Below are 22,845 nucleotides of genomic sequence, written 5' to 3'. Positions count from 1 at the left end.
TTGCTGACATCAGGTTGGGCGCTCTAACCATTGTGCTATCTAGCTACCTCCCTAGTTAATTGAGGCAGCTAAATGACACAGTGGATAGAGCACTGGTGGTGGCCTTGGAGTCAAGAGGGCAGGAATTTGAATCTGGCCTCAGACACTTATTAACTCTGTGACTTTGGGCAAGTCACTTAACCCTGATTGCCTCACATCTAGGGCCATCTCCAGTTGTCCTGGTTCATATCCAGTAGGTTCTGGAAGAAAAACTGAGACTAGTGACTTAGCACCATACCCCCCTCACTCAAATCTAGTTCACATGCTTGTCATAGCATCACCTTCCTGATGTGTTGTTCTTCTTCAAAAATAAAGGACAAAAAAAACATACCTTAACTAAAAAAAAAAAAAAAACAACTCAAGAGAGAGGTAAGACATGTAGATTTAGGAGACTTCTATATGGAGATGGTAGTTGGAACTATGGCCTAAAGTCATCAAGTCAGAGTGTAAGGAGGAAGAATCATGATAGTGACTCATTGAGAATCTGTGGACCACAAGCCCTACTTTCAGTCATAAGGAAGTTGTTTGTCTTTCATACTCAAAGAAGACTATGGCAGAAGTCATCAAAACTGCCTGGTACTGGTTAAGAAATAGAATAATGGATCAATGGATTAGGATAGGTTCAAAAGAAACTGCAATAAATTACTACAGCAATCTACTATTTGACAAATCCAAAGACATTAGCCTCTGGGATAAGGATTTACCATTTGACAAAAAATATTGGGAAAACTGGAAAATAGTATGACAAAAACTAGGCATAGGTCCATATCTCACACCCTATACCAGAATAAGGCCAAAATAGGTACAGGATTTAGACAGAAAGAGCGATACTATAGATATAGTAACAGACTAAGAAATACTCTATCAGATCTATGGAAAGGGGATAAATTTATGACCAAAGAAGAATTAGAGCATATAAACTGCAACTTTGACTATATTAAATTAAAAAGGTTTTGCACTAATAAAATTAATGCTGCCAAAATTAAAAGAAAAACAGAAAGTTGGAAAACAATCTTCACAACCAGGAGTTCTAATAAATAAAAGAATTGCATCAAATATTTAAGGTCACAAGTCATTCCCCAACTTTTGAATTATCAAAGAATATGAACAGTTTTCAAATGAAGAAATTAAAGCTATATGAGTATATATATATTATATATGTGTGTGTGTGTGTGTATACAAAATCATATGAAAAAATTCTCCATATCACTATTGATTAGAGAAATGCAAATTAAAACAACAATGAGGTTTCATCTCACACCTATTAGATAGCCCAAATGAGAAAAAAAAAGAGAAGATGATCAATATTGGAGAAGTTGTGGGAGGATTGGGGCATTGATGGGTTGCTGGTGAAATTGTGAATGGATCTAATCTTTCTGGAGAGCAATATGGAACTATGCCCAAAGAGCAATAAATGCCCTTTGACCCTGCAATTCCAATTCTGATTATATCCAGAAGAAATTATAAAGAATGAAAAAAGTCGTACATGTTCCAAAATACTCATAGCAGCCCATTTTGTAATGGCAAAACTGAGGAATGACTAAACAAGCTGTGGTACATGAATACTATGGCATATTATTGTTCTATAAGAAACTATAAATGGTCAGACTCTAGAGAAACATGGAATGATTTATGGGAGAACAATGTACACATCAACAACATTATGATATGAACAACCTTGATGGAAACAATTCCTCTCCACAGTCCAGAGAGCTAGAACAGAGCAGGTAGTGACCTGGGAATGACTTAAGTCCCTCTTTGGAAATTTTGCCTTTTGGGGAGGGGTCTCTTTTGGGTGATCTTCCAGGACCTGTACTCCCTGGCTGCCCCACCAGAAAACAATGAGATCCAAGTTAGGTTGAAGGTCAAGCCCTCAGGTGTGGAAGGGCAAGGAAGATTCCCTTTACAATGCAAACAAAAGATTTACAAAGTTTGTCTCCAACTGTTCTTGTCACTCCCATGCCCAGTTTTCTCTGCATCTGGACTACTGTATTATTCTGATAATGGTCTATATTATCCCCAACCAGAGTAAGAAAAGCAAACCAAAACATACAGAAAAAAAAGACACCCCTACCAAATCTGATGAACACTTTATAAAAATTATCTCTTATGTATCTTTTTGCCTTGATCCTAATGCCTCATGCCAAAAGTTACTAATTTGTAAATATATTTAACAAAATATGTATATAAAATGCTAACCTGACTGTTCCCTACTGGGGGAAGTGGGGGGTGGGAAGAGAGGGTGGATGGAAATTTTGTTAACTTGGAAATATGCATGTACAAATGGATGAAAATTTAAAAAAAGAAAGGACTGTCTTCAGGGAGGTGATTTCATAATAAGCACAAGAATTGGATTTGAGTGAAGGGGATGCTGTGCTACCTCATCAAACTCACTTTCTTTTCTGGAGCTATCTAGTGACCAGATATGGATCCTTACTAATGGAGATAATCCTGATTACAGTGGAAGACCTTGACACTTTTTTAAGCCAAGGTCTTTAAGAAGTTTCAGTTTGGGGGCGGCTAGGTGGCGTAGTGGATAAAGCACCAGCCTTGGAGTCAGGAGTACCTGAGTTCAAATCCGATCTCAGACACTTAATAATTACCTAGCTGTGTGGCCTTGACCCCATTTGCCTTGCAAAAATCTAAAAAAAAAAGTTTCAGTTTGACTAAGACTAAGTAGGAAATGAGGTAAAATATGATCTGTCAAAATTATAACCTAGGAAATTCAATGGAATTACTCCCTACCCCTCCCCCGCAACATTCACTACAAGAATTAATCCACCCTTCTTTAGAATTCCCAGCTTATGGCTGAACAGAGAGAGAGAGAGGAGAGAGAGAGACTGTGTTTCCCCCTCTATCTCTTGTCTGTCCAGTTAAAATGCTAGCTTTTAAAAAAAAATTCATTCCAGGCAATGAGATTAAGTGATTTGGCCAAGGTCACACAGCTCAGCAACTATTAATTATCAGTCTGGATTTGAACTCAGGTTCCCCTGACTCCAGGGCCAATGTTCTGTCCACCTAGCTACCCCTTTACAATGCAAGCTCCATTTTTTTTTCCTTCAAGGCAAATGGGGTTAAGTGGTTTGCCCAAGGACACACAGCTAGGTAATTATTAAGTGTCTGAGGTTGGATTTGAATTAAGCACTCCTGACTCCAGGGCCGGTGCTCTATCCACTGTTCCACCTAGCACCTAAAATGCAAGCTTCTTGAAAGCAACAAATGACTCCTTTTTGTGTTTATATTCCCAAGATTTAGCACAATATCTGAGACAGGGTAAATATTGAATAAATGACCATTCAAATAAAACAATTTACTGTAGACAAGTCAATACAAGGTAGTCTTGCTTTTCTAGAGGACATAGTACCAAAATCACAGTATTATGTACTTTCCACATAAGACAGTTCTCTTGCATTTGTTGTTCAGTTGCGTCCAACTCTTCATGATCACAAGAGGATTTAGAGTGATTTGCCATTTCCTTCTCCATTTGATAGATGAGGCAACTGTGACAGACAGGTTAAGTGATTTGCCTAGGTTCACACAGCTAATAAGTGTCTGAAACCAGATCTTCCTGACTCCAGGTCTGGCACTCTATTCACTATGCTACCTTCTCTTACACAGAAAACTTTACAGTAAAGGCAAATTAACATTTATTTAGTTTGTAAACAGGTACAGAGATAAACAAGACTAGAACTCTGCCCTCAAGAAGCTTACAGTTTAAAATATATAGCAACAAAGCAAAGTAAAATATGAAAACTGGATATGGATCCTTTGAACTAAATGTTAAGAGACTTTAAAGAAGAGGAAGATCAATTCTGACTGAAGGTCCAGAGCAATATCTAAAAGAAGTATTTACTTTTCAAAAAGAAAGGTATTTTAGTCAGGATGCATATTCTCACTTAATGTTCCATACCCGAGCTCTAAGTTATTTTAACATTCTGTCTCGTTTGCATATAGGAATTGTACTCTAGAAGAGTCAGTGGCCCATTGGCTGCATGTGGACCATAATTCTTCTGACTTTGCTGGACCTTATTAAAATGTAATTAAAACATACTTAATAAAAAACATTCTAGGGGCGGCTAGGTGGCGCAGTGGATAAAGCACCGGCCCTGGAGTCAGGAGTACCTGGGTTCAAAATCCGATCTCAGACACTTAATAATTACCTAGCTGTGTGGCCTTGACCCCATTTGCCTTGCAAAAACCTAAAAAAAAAAACACCTTAAAAATTCCTTCCTTAAAGATTCCCTGTTAGAATTTAAATTCCATAGGGACTATTGAAAGAATGTCAAAGTTAATAATTTTTACCACCCATGCTACTGGTCAAAGTCTAAATTCTCAATCTGTAAATGAGGATTATGAGTTGGATCTATTTCTCCTGTTAATTGTTTTAACAGTCACAAGAAGACAGGTGATTAGAATTTGGGAAGCTTGGCATGAAAACTACATAGGTATTAAATCAGATAGATAACCATCTTTTCTGTGCTATGGAAGGATAACTTATTTGTGAGCAAATGTATAACCTGATTCATTAGCCACCAGAAGTTTTAATGATCCCCTCAGGTTTTTTATTTTTTGTTTTTTGTAAGGCACACTGGGTTAAGTGGCTTGCCCAAGGCCACACAGCTAGGTAATTATTAAGTGTCTGAGACCGGATTTGAACCCAGGTACTCCGGACTCCAGGGCCAGTGCTTTATCCACTACGCCACCTAGCCGCCCCTCAAGGTTTTTTTTAATGTATACTCACTCTCTTTTTCTCTCTCTCTCTCTCTCTCTCTCTCTCTCTCTCTCTCTCTCTCTCTCTTCAGTGTAGTCGTCCTGGATAGAAAGCTAACAGTCTCTAAGTTTCTTGGTAAATCCTAGAGAATAAAACTTCATGCCTAACTTCTATTTTCTGTCATTTTATTTTGACCCTAGATTTTCAAAGTTTACAAGTAGCAGCAGAAAAAAATTCTAGCTACTAATTTCAATTCTCTTTATTAAGTTATTTTTGGTAAAATATTGGGTTTTTCCAATTACATATATAGTTTTCAACTTTCTTTGTTTAATATTTTATTTGTCTTTTATGTCTTAACATGAATTACAAATATTTTATTTGTCTTACATGTAACAGTAGTTTTTACCCATCATTTTTTCAGCAGAGCTTTGAGTTTTACATTTTCCTCCTTCCCTCCCCTTCCTTCCACCTCAAAAGAAAGCTATCTGATACAGGCTCTATATTTATAATCATACTAAGCATAGATCCATATTGATGATGTTGTGAGAGAAGAATCAAATCCAAATGAGAATAAGAAAGCAGTGAGAAAAAAATGACAATATATAAGACAACTTTTAAAAATTGAAGATAAGAAGCTTTGGTCTTCATTTAACTCTACAATTCATTCTCTGGATATGGATGGTATTTTCCATCACAAGTCTTTTTTTTTTTAAGTTTTTTGCAAGGCAATGGGGTTAAGTGGCTTGCCCAAGGCCACACAGCTAGGCAGTTATTAACTGTCAGAGGCTGGATTTGAACCCAGGTACTCGAGACTCCAGGGTTGGTGTTCTATCCACTGTGCCACCTAGCCGTCCCTCCATCACAAGTCTTTTAAAATTATCTTTGGTTATTGTACTACTAAAATGAACAAGTCCATCATGGCTGATCATCACCCCATGTTGCTTTTGTTGTTAGTATTGTAATGTTCTGGTTCTGCTCATCTCGGCATCAGTTCACACAAGTCTACAGGCTTTTCTGAAATCCTGTCCCTCAAAATTTCTTATAGAACAATACTGTTCCATCACATACATATACCACAGTTTGTTCAGTCATTCCCCAATTGATGAACTTCCCTTCAATTTCTGATCTTTGCCACTACAAAAAGTGCTGCTTGAATATTTTTGTACTTGTCTAATTTTTACACTTTTTTCATGGTATCTTTAGGCTATAGACACAGTAGTGATATTACTGGATCAAAGAACATGCACAGTTTTGTTGCCCTTTAAGCATAATTCCAGATTTCTCTTCAGAATGGTTGGATTAGTTCACAACACCAGCAGTGCATTAGAATCCCAGTTTTCCCACATCCCTTCCAACATTTATCATTTTCCTTTCAGTACTATTGGCCAATCTGATGGATATGAGATTGTATCTAAGAAATGCTTTAATATGTATTTCGCTAATAAATAATGATTTAGAGCAATTTTTCATATGACTATAGATAGCTTTGATTTCTTCATCTGAGAATTGCCTTTCCATATCCTTTGACCATTTATCCATTCAGCATTCATGTTTTTATAAGATTTTGAATTTCAAATTTTTTCATCCTTACTCTCTTTCATTCCCCCTCCCAAAGATGAAAAGTAGTCTGATATAAGTTATACATATATAGACATGTAAACTTATTTCCAAATTATCTATGATGTGAAAGAAGAAACAGTACAAAAGGAAAAAAGCTACCCAAAAAATCAAAGAATGAAAATAGTATGCTTCAACCTGCATTCAGATTCCATAGTTCTTTCTCTGGATTTGGATACATTTTCCACCATGACTCTTTTAGAATTGTCTGAGATTATAATAATAATAATATTATTGTTTGTCCTTCATTTTTGAAGAAGACCATAGCATCAGGGAGGTGATGCCATGACAAGCGTATCAATTGGATTTGAGTGAGGGGTTCCTGTGCTAAGTCCCAGCCTTACCTTCTCGAAAGTCAACTGAGTCCAGTGGCCAGATATAAATCAGAACAACTGGAAATGACCCTGGATGTGAGGCAATCAAGGTTTAGTGGTTTGCCCAAGGTAACACAGCTAGTAAAAGTCAAGTGTCTAAGGCAAGATTTTAACTCCCTTCCTCCTGATTCCAAGGCCAGTTCTCTGTCCACTGTGCCACCTAGCTACCCTTTTTAGAGTATTAATTCTTTGTTGAAATACCTCTTTATCCTCTGATACATAAGCTACAACTCCTTTCCTGGTGGCCTTTTTGTAAATGCATTTCAAAAGCATAACAATAGGAGAGATGCCCAAATGCTTTTCCAAAGAGGATCTATGAGCTGTCCTTTCATCTGACTGCGATCTCCATTTGTCTTTTGGTTTCACTTAAAGTTTATATAATGAACTTCCTACTGTAGTACATACATTATACATACTCAGTCACTGGATAGGGCTCTCACACATGGTTTATTAATAGCTAAGTGAGCCATTAAAGAAGATCTAGGAACAGTGCAATTCTCAGCACCCTCTGCCCCACCCATCACCACATTTCTGCCACTTAGGCACAGTCACTGCAGAAGTGGAAAGGAATGGTAAGGAACAGAAGGTCATTTTGCATTTTTCTTTGTTTCATAGACCTTATGTATTCCTGAATTTTGGATAGGGTGCAGACCTGTGATTTCATTGTCATAGGCAGCTCCCAAATGAGAAAAACTCCCTTTGCCAATATAGATTGGCACCTTATCTGCACCTCATAGTCTTAGTCATTACCTTACTGAGAAGAGCTAAGTCAGTCACAAGTGATCATCTCACAATGTTGCTCGCATTATATACAATGTTTTCCTGATTCTTCTCACTTCACTTAGCATGAGTTTGTGTATGTCTTTCCAGTTTTTCTAAAAATCATCCTGCTCATTATTTTTTAATTTTTTTTTTAAATTTAAGGCAATGGCACTGAATAAGTAATTGATTTAGTTCTTTTTTTATTTATTAGTCCAATAATTTTCATTTCAATTTTATTAATCTCTCCTTTGATTTTAAGAATTTCTAATATAGTGTTTAATTCAAGATTTTTTAATTTGTTCATTTTTAAATTTCGTGTTCAGTTCATTGCTCTTTATTTTATTCATGTCATTTCGAGATATTAAATTTCCCTATTGTTTTGGTTGAATCCCATAAATTTTGGTATGTTTTCTCATTATTGTCATTCTTTTTGATGAAATTATTGTTTCTGTGCTTTGTTGTTTATTTACCCACTAGTTCTTTTTTCTTCTTATCTTTATTTGTTGTTGTTTTTTTGTTTGTTTTTGCAAGGCAGTGGGGTTAATTGACTTACCCAAGTTCAAATAGATAATTAATAAATATCTGAGGTCAGATTTGTACTCAGGTTCTCCTGACTCTAGGGCCAATGCTCTATCCACTATACCATCTAGCTACCCCAACCCACTTGTGCTTTAGGATTGGATTATTTAGTTTTCAATTAACTTTTTAATCCATCTTTCCCTAGCCCTTTATTAAATGTGATTTTTATGGCATCATGATCTGAAAAGGATGCATTTAATATTTCTGCCTTTCTGCATTTGATTGTGAAGTTTGTATGCCCTAATACAAGGTAAATTTTTGTGAAGGTGCCATGTACCACTGAGAAAAAGGTATATTCCTTTCTATTCCCATTCAGTTTTCTTCAGAGATCTATCAATCCACCTTTTCTAATATTCTATTCACCTCCTTAACCTATTTCATGTTTATTTTGTGCTTAGATTTATTATGTTCTGAGAGGAGAATTTTGAGAACCCCAACTAGTATTAGTTTTCTTATCTGTTTCTTCCTGAGATTTACTTAACCTCTCTAAAGAATTTAGATGCTGTATCACTTGGTGCATATATGTTTAGTATTGATATAACTTCACTGTCTATGGTACCTTTTAGCAAAATTAGTTTCCTTCCTGGTCTCTTTTAATTAGATCTGTGTTTGCTTTTGCTTTGCTGAGATGAGGATTTTTATTCCTGCTTTTTTTTATTTCAACTGAATCATAATAGATACTGCAACAACCTTTTGCCTTTACTCTGTGTGTATCTCTCTGTTTCAGAAATGTTCTTTGTAAGAAACATAGGATTCTGATTCTTAATCCATTCTGCAATCTACTTTAATGGGAGAGTTTAGACTATCCACATTCACAACTATGATTACTGTCTATTTCCCTTCATCCTACTTTTTCCCTGTTTATACATTTTTTCTCTCTTTCACCCTGTCCCTCTTTTTTCTGCTTTGTTTTGCTTTTTTGTTTGTTTTGCTTCTGACCACTGCCTCCATCAATCTGACCTTCTTTCTGTCATTCTTCCCTCTTTTTTTTCCTCTTCCCCTCCTACTATAGTTCCATATTGGGTTAAGATAGATTTCTTCCCCCAACTGAGTGTGTATGTTATTTTATCATTTTAGCCAATACTGATTGAGATTAAGGTTCAAACAGTGCTCACCACCTCCTTTCTTTCCCTCTAATGTAATAGCTCTTTCATGCATGTTAGTATATATGTCTATGATACATATTATATATAATTCATCTTTCATGCCTCATTACATGATATAATTTATCCCATTCTGCCTCTCCATTTGCTTTCTCCCAGTATAATCCTTTTTTTTTTTGCAAGGCAATGGGGTTAAGTGACTTGCCCAAGGCCACACAGCTAGGTAATTATTAAGTGTCTGAGGCTGGATTTGAACTCAGGTACTCCTGACTCCAGGGCCAGTGCTCTATCCACTGTGCCACCTAGCCGCCCCAGTTTAATCCTTTTTATAATCCTCTTAATTAATTTTTATGATCACATCAAAATCAAGTTGTACCTACACTGTCTAAATATCCTCCTTCTAACTGTCCTAATAGAGATAAAGTTCTTAAGAATTGTTAACATGTTTCTATGTGGTGATGTAAACACTTTAATCTCATTGAATATCATGTTTTTTTCTTTCCTTTTAACTTTTTTATATTTCTATGATTGAATATGAAATTTTCTTGTTCAAATGGTATTTTCATCAGGAAAGTTTGAAAATCCCTTTAAGAGGATATTCAACTTTTCCCCTAAAAGTTTATGCTCAATTTTTCTGAGTAGTTGATTATTGGCTGAAATACAGACTCCTTTGATTCAGAATATCATATTCCAAGTTCTTCAGTCCTTTAATGTAGAAACAGCTATGTCCTGTGTAATCCTGACTATGATTCTTTGATATTTGAATTGTTTCTTTCTGACTGCTTTCAGTATTTTCTTCTTGACCTGATAATTCTGGAATTTTTCTACAATATTTCTTGGATTCTTCATTTTCTTATCTCTTTCAGGAAATGATTGTTGTATTCTTTCATGATTACTTTTCTTTCTGGTTCTAAGATATCTGGTCAGTTTTTCTTGATAATATCTCAGAAGATGCTATCCAGGCCTCTTTTTTATTGAACATGGCTTTCAGGTCATCCAGTAATTTTTTTTCCTTTTTTTTTTGGTTTATTTATTTTATATTATTACAATAATCTTGTTATAAGAGTAAACATAAACCCCCATTCTGCGCCCCCCCCCCCCCAGGAAGATGAGAAACCTCAAGAATAGTGAGGGAGAGAATAAATTTACTTCAGTCTGTGTTCAGATTCCAATGGCTCTTTCTCTGGAATGAGTTGCCTTCTTTATCATAAGTCCACCAAAGAAGTTCTTCAATATTTCTCCCACAGTTGCTATTACTAGCTGTATTTCCCTCCACTCTATTCCTGCCCATTCTCATTTATTCTATTCTCTCTCTCTTTTCATCCTGTCCCTGTTTAAAATTGTGTTGTATCTGAGTACAATCTCCCATGATCTTCCCTCTCTTCTATCACCTCTTTCCCCCTTCCCTCTCCCCATTCCCCCTTATCCCATCCCTCTCTTCTCATTTTTCTGTAGGGTAAGATAGATTTCTATACCCTATTAAGTGTGTTTGTTATTTCCTCTCTGAGCCATTTCTGATGAGCATGAAAGCTCACTCATTCCCCCTCACCATCCCCCATTCCACTCCTTTGGAAAAACTTTTTCTTGACTCTTATGTGAAATATCTTAGCCCCCCCCCCCCCCCGTCTTCTTCTCCTTTCTTTTCCTCCCAGTACTTTCCTTTATTACCCATTGACTCCATCTTTTTACTACATTTTACCTTTATGTTCAACTCCTCCCTGTGCCTTTTCTATATATGCTCCTTCTAACAGCTCTTATAAATGAGAAAGTTTATATGAATTATTAGTATCTTCTTCCCATGCAGGAATACAAACAGTTGAACATCATTAAGTTCCTCATAGTTAGTCCTTCTCATCCACCCTCTCTGTGCTTCACCTGAGTCTTTGTACTTGAAGTTCATACATTCTGTTCAGCTCTGGTTGTTTCCTTTTTTTTTAATTAAAACTTTTATTTATTTTGAGTTTTACAATTTTTCTCCCAATCTTACTTCCCTCCCCCCCACCCCACCCCCACAGAAGGCAATTTGCCAGTCTTTACCTTGTTACCATGGTATACATTGATCCAAATTGAATGTGATGAAAGAGAAATCATATCCTTAAGGAAGAAATACAAAGTATAAGAGATAGCAAGATCAGACAATAAGATATCAGGTGTTTTTTGGGTTTTTTTTTTTCTAAATTAAAGGGAATAGTCCTTGGTCTTTGTTCAAACTCCACAGTTCTTTCTCTGGATACAGATGGTATTCTCCATTGCAGAGAGCCCCAAATTGTCCCTGATTGTTGCACTGATGGAATGAGCAAGTCCATCAAGGTTGATCATCACCCCCATGTTGTTGTTAGGGTGTACAATGTTTTTCTAGTTCTGCTCATCTCTCTCATCATCATTTCATGCAAATCCCTCCAGGCTTTCCTGAATTCCCATCCCTTCTGATTTCTAATAGAAAAATAGTGTTCCATGACATACATATACCACTGTTTGCTAAGCCATTCCCCAATTGAAGAAGGACATTTACTTGATTTCTAATTCTTTGCCACCACAGACAGGGCTGCTATGAACATTTTTGTACAAGTGATGTTTTTACCCTTTTTTCATTATCTCTTCAGGATATAAACCCAGTAGTGGTATTGCTGAATCAAAGGGTATGCACATTTTTGTTGCCCTTTGGGAGTAGCTTCAAAGTGCCCTCCGGAAAGGCTGGATGAGTTCACAGCTTCACCAACAATGTAATAGTGTCCCAGATCTCCCACAACCCTTACAACAATAATCATTATCCTTTCTGGTCATATTGGCCAGTCTGAGAGGTGTGAGGTGATACTTCAGAGAAGCTTTAATTTGGATTTCTCTAATAATTTATGATTTAAACTCTGGTTGTTTCCTTAGAAAAGTTTGAAAGTCCATATTTTCCACTGAAAGAGTATGTTCAATTTTTGTGGGTAGTAGGTTCTTGGTTGTAAACCAAGACCTTTTGCTTTCTGGAATATCATATTCCAAGCCCTACAAGCCCTTAATGTAGATGCTGCCAGATCCTATGTAATCTTGACTGTAGAGCCACAGTAGTTGAATTGTTTTGTTTTCTGGCAGCTTGTAGTATTTTCTCCTTGACTTGGAAGTTTTGGAATTTTGCTATAATATTCCTGGAAGTTTTTCTTTTGGGATCTCTTTCAGGAGGTGATTGGTGAATTCCCTCAATTTCTATTTTCCCTCTGCTTCTAGGATTTCAGGGCAATTTTTCTGTATTATTTCTTGAAAAATGAAGTCTAGGCTCTTTTCCTTGTCATGACTTTCAGGTAGCCCAATAATTTTAAAATTATTTCTTCTGGATCTGTTTTTGAGGTCAGTTGTTTTTTCCAATGAGTTATTTCACATTTTCCTCTAATTTTTGATTTTTGAGGAAGTTTTATTTCTTCCTGATTTCCCGCAAAGTCATCAGCTTCCTTTAGTTCCATTCTGCCATTAAAGGAGTTATATTCTTCAGAGAGCTTTTCTATCTCCTTTTTCCCACTGAACAATTAGGCTTTTTAAGGCATTTGTCTCCTCATTTGTCTTCTGTCTTGCTTTTCCATTTGTCCTAAACTGGTTTTTAATGTATTTTATTCAACATTTTTTTGTATTTCTTTCACCAAGCTGCTGATTGGATTTTCATTATTTATCTGCATCCCTCTCATTTCTTCTCCCACCTTCTTCTTCCACCTCCCTTAATTGCTTTTCTTTTACTTTGCTTTAGGGCCCTGGGTGGGTATATAGCAATCACTCTTGGTTAGATTCTTCATCTAAGGAATGGATCTCTCTCTCTCTCTCTCTCTCTCTCTCTCTCTCTCTCTACTGTACTCTACAAGAGAAGACCCACATCATAAAATACCCTTAAAGTCTTTTTTGAGCTCATCCATAGCCTAAGACCATTTTCTATTTCTCCTAGAGGCTTTGGATACAGAAGCTTCAAATTTGTCATCTTCCATGGGACCAAAGTAATTTTCTAGTCAGATTCTTCTTTTTCTTTTGTTTGCTCATTTCCTCAATCTAAAACTAATTTACAGCACTTCCAAGGCTTTGGGGTGGGTTTGGGGGGTTGGGACACTCCACTGGGACATTTATTCCACCAAGGTCTTATGTTCTCTTGCCTTTGCTTTGGTATGTAGATGATCACAGGCACTCCCCTCTGCCCTGGAGCTGTGAGGAGGGTCCCTGCTCAGAGATCTTATTATGGAAGCCCAAACTGCAACCTGGATCTGTATGTGGGCAAATAGCAGAGTCCTGCCCCAGGGTGAGCAGAGAGATTTCTGCAGTCTCACCTGACCCCCTTATCATCTGTGGGCTGTGCTCTGGAGGTGCAGGCTGGCTTCGCCTATTCCCACTGCAAGTTGTTACCACAGAGCTGTTCTGAAGCTGGTGCTCCTCACTCTGCACTCATTCTGGTGCAGCAGAGTTCTCTCACCACCCCTTCAAGTTGTTCCAGGTGATCCCTGGGCTGTGTCCCTGGCTTTTTTCCAACCCCTGTCCCCTTTCCGTTGGAACTTCTAAGTTATCTTGAACTGAGAAATTGTATCACCCAGTCTTTCTGTGTGTTCTGTACCTCTAAATTTTGGCTGGAGTCATAATTTGACATCTTTTGAAGTTTTTTGGGAAAGGAGTTCTGGGAATTCCTGCCTTCACACTAACACCTTGGCTCCACCCCTCCCAGTAATTCTTTTTATTTTTAGGTTGCTTTTTGTTGTTGTTTTGTTTTTGCAAGGCAAATGGGGTTAAGTGGCTTGAGGAAGGCCACACAGCTAGGTAATTATTAAGTGTCTGAGGCTGGATTTGAATTCAGGTACTCCTAACTCCAGAGCCGGTGCCCTGTCCACTATGCCACCTAGTCGCCCCATATACCACCTAGCCACCCCCCAGTAATTCTTAAATGCTCTCTTTGGATCTATTTTACAGGTAAGTTGTTTTTCTAGTGAGGTATTTTACATTTTATTCTTTTTCTCTCTTTTTTTTTTGTTTGATTCTTGATTTCTTATAGAAAATAATTTTAAGGAATTATTTTCTTCAGGTAACTTTTGTTCCTCTTTTTCCATTTGATCAATTCTATTAAAGAAATTTTCTGTGGTGGATTTTTTCCCATTCATCCATCTCTAATTTTTTTTAATTTATATAAGGCAATGGGACTAAGTGACTTGCCTAAGGTCACACAGCTAGGCAATTATTAAGTTTATGAGGTCAGATTTGAACTCAGGTCCTTCTGACTCCAGGGACAGTGCTCTATCCACTGTGCCACCTAGTTGCCTCAACTTAAGGTTAACCCCATTCATTTATTCAATTTCTGTGCTTTCTTTTCCAAGCTGTTGACTCTTTTTTTTTTCATAATTCACTTGCATAATTCTTTTCTCAATTTTTCTTCTATTTCTCTTTCTTAATTCTTAAAATAATTTTTGAGCTCTTCCTGGAGGACTTTTGGAGCTTGAGACCAGTTTGTAATCCACTTTGAGGTTTCATACATAGGCATTTTGATACAGTTGTCTTCTTCTGAGTTTGTGTTTTGGTTTTCCCAATTGCTATAGTATCTTTCTATGGTCGGGGCTCTTTTTTGTTTTTTGTTCACTTGAAAAAATTGAGCTCTGTTCCTGGGGTGCAGGGAATACTATCCCAAGCTTCTTGCAGTGGGACTGAGGGGCCTGGTCACTGTCTTTCTACACCAGTGCCTTTGGGACTGGCAGCTTGTTCTCTGTGCTAGGTGACTGGCCTAGTTGCGCCTGTGGTGCCCTGGGATCTGGGACTGGATTGTTGTGCTGCAGGCCTCCTAGCTAACCCAGACACTGGGCAAAGGGCTTTGCTCCCCAAGAGAGAAAGACCTTTTCTGAAGTCCTTTTAAGTTATCTTGGCCTGGAAAATTATTTCACTTCATCTTTTTGTGGCTTCTGTCCCTGCAGAATCGTTTCAGAGGTTTGATTTAATGTTACTTCTAAGAGAAACTGGGGAGAGCTCAGGCAACTTCCTGACTTCTCTCCACCATCTTGGTTATGCCCCTCTCATTCTCTCTGTTTTTGATATTTGTAGTTCCTACCTTGCTAATCATAGCCCAGTTTTCATGGGAATCTGAGCAATCTTTATTTTTCTTGTTTAAAAGGAGGGCAGCAGATAGCAAGACTGGATTGACATCTGTGCTCCTGCCTAAAGCAGAGAATAAAATAGAAGGATCTGACAATCCTACATGCCATCTGTTAACTTTTGCTATAGATGGAAACTTCTCCTGTTGGTTACTCCTTTAGCTCAGACCCGGGGTGAGGATATTGAAGAAATCAAAATGTACTGAGTGAGAATAGAAACAGAGGGAAACAGGAATAGGAGCAAATATTTGGAGAGAAAAGACCAGATGATCACTATTCTTACTGTTGGAAGAGAGCCATGTTCCACTGCCAGAGGCAATTTACAAATTTGCTATAGAGTATAAGAAGGTTAAAAAGCACTGGCTCATACCAATGATACTAAAACTTTTTGCCTGAGATGTTTGTTTTTTACTTGACTAACTTTAACAGTTTTTTTAAATCTATTATCCAAAGCCAATAAATATTTATCTTTTCCAGTGTCATTTTTTCTTTGTTGTTGTGCAGTCGTGTCTGATTGACTCTTCGTGACCATACTATACTGTCCATAGGGTTTCCTTAGGAAAGATACTAGAGTGGTTTGTCATTTCCTTCTCCAGTAGATTAAGGAAAACTAGGTTAAATGATTTGACTAAGGTAATACAGCTAATAAAGGTATGAGCCCAGACTTGAAACTCAAGTCTTCATGACTCCAGGTCCCTATATATAAAATCATAGAATTTAAGAGTTAGAAGAGACCCCAGAGTTCCCTTAGTCCAACCTGAAAGAAGTCCCCTCTCCAGCTCCAACAAATGTTTATCTGGCCTCTGGTTGAAGCATTCTAATAACAGAGAATTTGCTTCCTTCCAAGATTATCCCTTCTACTTTTGGAAAATTCTTATTTTTAGGAAATTCTTATAGAGTTGAAATGCTTATTTTGTGCTAGGTGAGACAGTCTTCTTCAACTTGCCTTCTTCTTTGCACAAAGCATAGGATGTAATCTAGAGCAGGGGTGAGGAACCTCCAGTCCACAGACCATATTTGTGTGGTATTACCACAGGTTAGATTCAAAATTCAATAAGTCTAGCAGCTGAATTAAATGTTTGACTAAATATAGCTCACGAAAAATGTTACAGATATCCAAATGAACTATGTCAGAAAAAAAAAAAGGTTCCCCACAGGTGGTTTAGAGATTTGGGGGTCAAAATCTGGCTATATTAGTTCCTACCTATGTGAACTTTCAATGAGTTGTTTCTTCTCTCTAGACCTGTTCCCTCATTTATAAAATGAGGAAGTTGGATTAAATGGTCTCTAAAGTCTATTAATGCTCTCTAAATTGTATGATACTTCCATTCAACTGAAATCTTCTCTGCTCCCTACCCCATCCAAACCCCCCACCAATCTTTTCTTTTTGTGTTGAGGCACGCATGTGCTTGGTGGACATCCTAAAAGAGAGCCTAAACTCAGTCTTTTTGCTTTTCTACTTAATGATCTGTGCACAAATGTTTAGTTGATTCCATTGATATTCTGTATTTCCTTCAGTGATACAGATCCCACCACATCCATGTCTGTCCATCTTGTGTGGCTCATGATCATATCCTCTTACAATTTCATCACTGGGGGGCTACCCATTGTGATGTGAAGTAACTTAACCAAGGTCACTTGATCAGGAAGTTTTGTTGATATTTCTTATTCAACTTTTACTATCACATTTACCATTATTATTTTTTTAGAGGGCTTTTTTTTTTGCAAGGCAGTGGGGTTAAGTGGCTTGCCCAAGGCCACACAGCTAGGTAATTATTAAGTGTCTGAGGCCGGATTTGAACTCAGGTACTCCTGACTCCAAAGCTGGTGCTCTATCCACTGTGCCACCTAGCCACCCCACAGCTACCATTATTAGAGCTAACTAACTCAGTGTGCTTAGCATGGTGTAAAGCACCTTTGTTGTTCAGTCATTTCAGTCATACCCGACTCTGATCCCATTTGGAGTTTTCACGGCAGAGTGAGTGGTTGGCTATTTCCTTCTCCAACTCATTTTACAAATGAGGAAACTGAGGCAAACAGGGTTAAGTGACTTGCCCAGGGTCATAAAGTTAGTAATTACTTAGAGATCAGATTTGAATTCAGTTCCTCCTGACTTCAGACCTGACACTCTATCCACTGTTCCACCCAAGTACCCTGGTACATAATAAGAACTTAATAAATGTTTATGAAGTGATTGATTGATTGGACCTTCTTCACTTGTTGTTCTCCATCTGGAGCACCTGGGCTTTTAGCAATGGATAGTAGACTTTTTTCATCCATACTTTCTTTCATGTCTATTTTTCCACCATGTCTCCTTCATTATTCCTTGTTTGTAAAGTTTTCAGTCTACTTCCATAGTTATGAATTTAGCAATTTGATCCTCACACTAATCCTAGGAAGGAAAGGATCTTTATCTTCCCATTCTTCCCATGTTGATTTTTTTATTGTCTATGCAAACTTTCTTATGCTTTAAGCCCTGAGGGACTTACCCTACCAACAATTTTTTTCTTCTTTTTTGGAAAGATCATTCTTGGTCTCTTCTCTCTCTTACCTAACCTTAAAGACTAGATTATGACCATGTGAAAGACCCTGCTTTAAAAAAACCCTGGTCTCCCACTGCATCCAGGTTCATCTCCATTAGTTTTGATCCATGTCTGGCCACTGGACCCAAATGACTGGAGGAGAAAGTGAGACTAGTGACTTAGTTCAGCACCCCCTCACTTAAATCCAACTCACCTGCATGTCCTGGCATCACTGCCTTAATGTCATGATCTTCAAGAACAAAGGATGAACAATAACAGCCTCTCCTCCCACTCACTGCATTTTACAACAAATGAAAAAGCTGAGACCAAAGAGTTTGAGGGACTTTTCCTAGAGTCTCACAGCTAATGAGCACAGCTAATCAACATCTGAATCCAGAGTTCACCTCAGGTCTTGCTGATTTCAAGTCCTCACCTAGCTTACCTAGTTGATTTTCATTTCTAAAGTTTGTTTTTGTTTTTTGCTTTTTGTTTTTTTTGGCAAGGCAATGGGGTTAAGTGGCTTTCCCAAGGCCACACAGCTAGGTAATTATTAAGTGTCTGAGGCCGGATTTGAACTCAGCTACTCCTGACTCCAGGGCTGGTGTTCTATCCACTGTACCACCTAGCTGCCTCAGATTTTCATTTCTTCAGAGACTATAAATGTACAATCATTAAACTTAGATTATAACTCTATCTCTCTCTCCAAAAGATGAATAAAAAATAAATATGGGGGCAGCTAGGTGGCATAGTGGATAAAGCACCAGCTCTGGAGTCAGGAGTACCTGAGTTCAAATCCGGCCTCAGACACTTAATAATTACCTAGCTGTGTGGCCTTGGGCAAGCCACTTAACCCCATTTGCCTTGCAATAAATAAATAAACAAACAAACAAACAAACAAATAAATAAATATGGAGGCAATTCATAGTATTGTAATTTAACTCTGATTTTTTTTTACTTTCACTGAATACTTAAGCAGTGGGGTGATAAATGTTGTGGAAATGTATGTGTTGAATAAACATAAGTGAGCAGCTGGAAGGGGGAATTTGAGGTGAACTTGCCTCTCCTAGATTATGGATCTCTTTGTTTTGAATGGAAAGTTCTTAAGAAATATTTTGACTTTCAAACTGAAGATCTTTGTTTTTTATTTTTAGTACAGACTAATATTCATGTCAGTCATGGATTTCTGTTAATTTTTTAAGTGTCTAAGACTAAAGAATCATGAAGTAATTGCTCAGTATAGATTATTCAGCAGGTTGTTTTTCATGCTCCTTGAATACAGTACTTTATTTTCATTTGAATGCCTGTGGTTGTTTTAATATTGCTTTTTTTTAAAGGATAGAGTATGTAAGAGGCAAGTTGTCAGAATAAAAAGAGAATTGAATTTGAAATCAGACTAGGGTTCTGGTTCCAGCTCTGAAGTTAATCAACTTAGCTTCTCTTTAAGCCTCAATTTCCTCATCTGTAAAAAGATTATTAATACATATAATAAAGACCAGTATAGTATATGGAGAATCTTGGAGTCAGAAGATCTCTTCACATCTTGAGTTTGTACCCTGGACAAGTCACTTAATTTCCCTGCCCCAGATAATAAATTACAGGACAGAAACTGGTCTGTGTTGATAGACTGAGTGTCCTTATCAGAGCTTTTCCTAAACCAATGAAATTACTGGTCTGGGAGAAAAAAATACATGTGGAAGGAAGGGAATAAGGAACTTACAACATTATCTCATTCAATTCTCAAAGCAATTCTGCAAAATAGATGATATTATCCCCATTTTGCCGTTGAGAAACGGAAGCAGAGGTTAAATGGCTTGCCCAGAATCACACAGAGATGTCTCAGACTGGATTTGAATTCAGGTTTTCCAGACTCCAAGCCTAATACTCTATCAGTTTCCTCATTAATAGTAGATGTACACATAATACATGTTGGTTGTGCCTCCCAGAGTTTGTAAATGATAAAGTACTATATAAATTTGTGTTATTTAGGGTTATTAGTTTTGGATTCTTTCTGTTCCAATTTTCTGGAATATCATTAACAATCAAGTGACTTGGGAGAAACAGTGTGGTATAGAGAAGAGAGCACTATATTTGGAGTCAAAAGACCCTGGATTCGGCCAGCTAAGTGGAGCAGTGGATAGCCTTGGAGTCAGGAGGACCCAAGTTCAAATGTGACCTCAGACATTTGATACTTACTAGCAGTGCAATCTTGATCACTTAATCCTATTGCCATGCAAAAAAACAAAAAAGGGGAAAAAAGATTCTGGATTCCTGAGGTGGCTTCAACCCCAGAAAAGTCCACCAAGTTGCATTACTTCTACTAAAATCTATAAAAGGGAGAAGATAAGCTAGATAGCATTACTGTAAACCCTGCAATTATAAGTTGCAGTTATTTTATATTTTCACGTTTTTTCCCATAAATATCCTTATGACTTTCCTTCCAGACCGATTTTGCTCGTTTTAGTGGAACTAATGTGGAAACAGATTTTGTGGAGGTCCCTTCCCAAATGCTTGAAAACTGGGTATGGGACAAGGATTCCCTCCGACGCCTCTCGAAGCACTATAAAGATGGGAACCCTATAACAGATGATCTCCTTGAAAAACTTGTTGCATCTCGACTGGTCAACACAGGTATGAGCAGAAAGGCTAGGAAAAGAAAGAAAGAAACTAGAATACTTGAGTACAAAATTCTGACTTGCCCTTTGTTTCATCCTGTTTCTTCCTTCCACTATGCTATTGAGGATCTGATTCCATAATTAATAATATAGGTACCAACACTCTTGATATGTAGAGGCTTTCTACACATAGATTCAGTGGTTACACAAATTAATTTACTTATAAGAGACTGATTTTATTCCAATTGTAACAGAAGCCTTGGGATGGGAAGTGTAGATATACTTATGTAATTAATTCTCAATTTTATAGAAACATAGTGTATGTTAATTGGCCCTGAAGCCAGAAGGACCTCAGACACTAGCTGCTTGATCTTGGGCAAGTCAATTAACTCTGACTGCCTCCCATATAGGGCCATCTCCAGTTGTCCTGATTCATATCTGGCCACTGGACCCAGATGGCTCTGGTGGAGAAGCTGGTAACTTGGCACAACACCCCAATTCACTCAAATCCATTTCATATGCTTGTCATGACATCACCTCCCCTGATGTCATGGTCTTCTTCAAAAATGAAAGACAGGAGGGGCAGCCAGGTGGTTAAGTGGATAGAGCACCAGCCCTGAAGTCAGGAGGACTTGAGTTCAAAGCCAGCCTCAGGCACTTAAAAATTACCCAGCTGTGTGACCTTGGACAAATCAATTAACCCCATTGCCTTGCAAAAACAACACCAAAAAAAAAAGGACAAACATCAAATATCATTCATATCAGTTAGTGAAAATGGGAGATAATTTTACTAAAGAAGCTTTGTGAATGAGTCTAAGGGAGAAGTACCTTTAGTATCCTTCCTCTTCATAGACTTTCCTAAACCAATGAAATCACTGGTCTGGGAGGAAAAAATATTTGTGGGAGGAAGGGAATAAGCACCTTACAATATCATCTCATTCAATCCTCACAACATCTCTGCAAAGTAGATGATATTATCCCCATTTTACAGTTGAGAGATGGAAGCAAACAGGTTAAATGGCTTACCCATGATCACACTCTTTCAAAGAATTTATAACTTGTTCTTATTCTTCAGTGATTATTTCTTTTGGAATCAATATTTGTCACCTGTGATCTTAGCATATTAGAAAGAACATACCCTTCTCCTTTGTTTAAAATCTGCTTTCTCTCCTACCCTATCCCCTTGTTCTTTTAGGTCTTTTGACCCTCCGCCAGATTGTATTGAGCAAAGTTGATCAAGTTCTCCATACTGATGCATCATTGGACTCCTCGAAGGAATATGCCAAATACTGTTCAGAGATTCTAGGCATTTCAGCTACACCAGGTGTGTAAATGCAAAGATTTGGTTTGGTTATTATTTTTTTTTCCATGCAGCCTAGATAATGTATGAATTGTTTTTTATTTTTTTGCAAGGCAAGTGGGGTTAAGTGGCTTGCCCAAGGCCGCATAGCTAGGTAATTATTAAGTGTCTGAGACAGATTATTAAGTGTCTGAGACCGGATTTGAACCCAGGTACTCCTGACTCCAAGGCCGGTGCTTTATCCACTGCACCACCTAGCAGCCCTAATAATGTATGATCTTAACAATCTGGGAAGATAGTCAAGTCAAGATAAAGAAGGATGCATTAATGCTTATTGTTCTGATACTTTGCTAAGTACCAGAGTACACAAAAACTGTCCCTGTTCTCAAGAAGCTCACAATCTAACACAAGGAAATATGCAGACAACTATATACAAACAATATATGCCCTGGATAAATTGGAGATCTTCTCAGACAGGAGGGGAAACAGTAACAGGGGACAGGCTTCTTGCCAAAAGCGAGATTTTAGCTGAGACATGAAGGAAACCAGGAGACAGAGAAAAGGAAGGAGAATGGGAATGGGAAGATAGCCAATGAAAATGCAGGGTCAGGAGGTGCAGTATGATATGAGAAAGAAAGTACAATATAAAGTAAGAAAAAGTTTTAAAAGACAGAGGTTTTCATATTTGAACCTCTAAGCAACTGGGAGCTCCTGATGACCTAATGCTAATGTTTTTGTTTTTTTAAATTTCTGTCTGGTCATAATTATTTCCAGTAACTATACTGGGGGCTTCAAGGATTCCTTGTCAAAATTGCTTGAAATCTTGCTTTTCCCCCCTTCATAAGAAACAACCTCCTGAAACACCCATTTTTGCAGTATGACAAGAATCAATGAGTTAGAGGGGTAGGATGGCACCCCTGCTTCCTGAGTGCCAACCAGAATAATGATTGCTCCTTTCCTCTCTTAAGAGATGCTTCTGGGAAGAAAGGGCACAAAACTTTCTACAGAGCCACAGTTCTTTTACTTCTAAAGACTGGAACTAAAAATTAAGCATAGTTTGACCTAATTTGTTTTGAGTTTGTTGGACTGGCAGAGTCTGGCTCCCCCCCCCTTTTTTTTGTCTTTCCCTTTTTTTAACCT

General features: G+C 37.6%; 1 protein-coding gene across 2 annotated transcripts in view; it reads left to right on the top strand.

Annotated features, from left to right (window-relative positions):
• The window catches only part of NLN (neurolysin), a 145,137-nt gene that overhangs the window by 94,481 nt on the left and 27,811 nt on the right, over positions 1-22,845 (top strand). For both annotated transcript variants that reach the window (XM_074207493.1, XM_074207494.1), the window contains exons 10-11: positions 20,235-20,421; positions 21,601-21,729. In XM_074207493.1, coding sequence (XP_074063594.1) covers positions 20,235-20,421; positions 21,601-21,729 — 316 coding nt within the window. The remainder of the gene's footprint in view (positions 1-20,234; positions 20,422-21,600; positions 21,730-22,845) is intronic.

This window comes from Macrotis lagotis, chromosome X (genome assembly GCF_037893015.1).
Source record: "Macrotis lagotis isolate mMagLag1 chromosome X, bilby.v1.9.chrom.fasta, whole genome shotgun sequence".
Taxonomy (NCBI): Eukaryota; Metazoa; Chordata; class Mammalia; order Peramelemorphia; family Peramelidae; genus Macrotis; species Macrotis lagotis.
The sequence above is the reverse complement of the archived record's forward strand: the minus strand, read 5'-3'. Positions and strand labels throughout refer to the sequence as shown.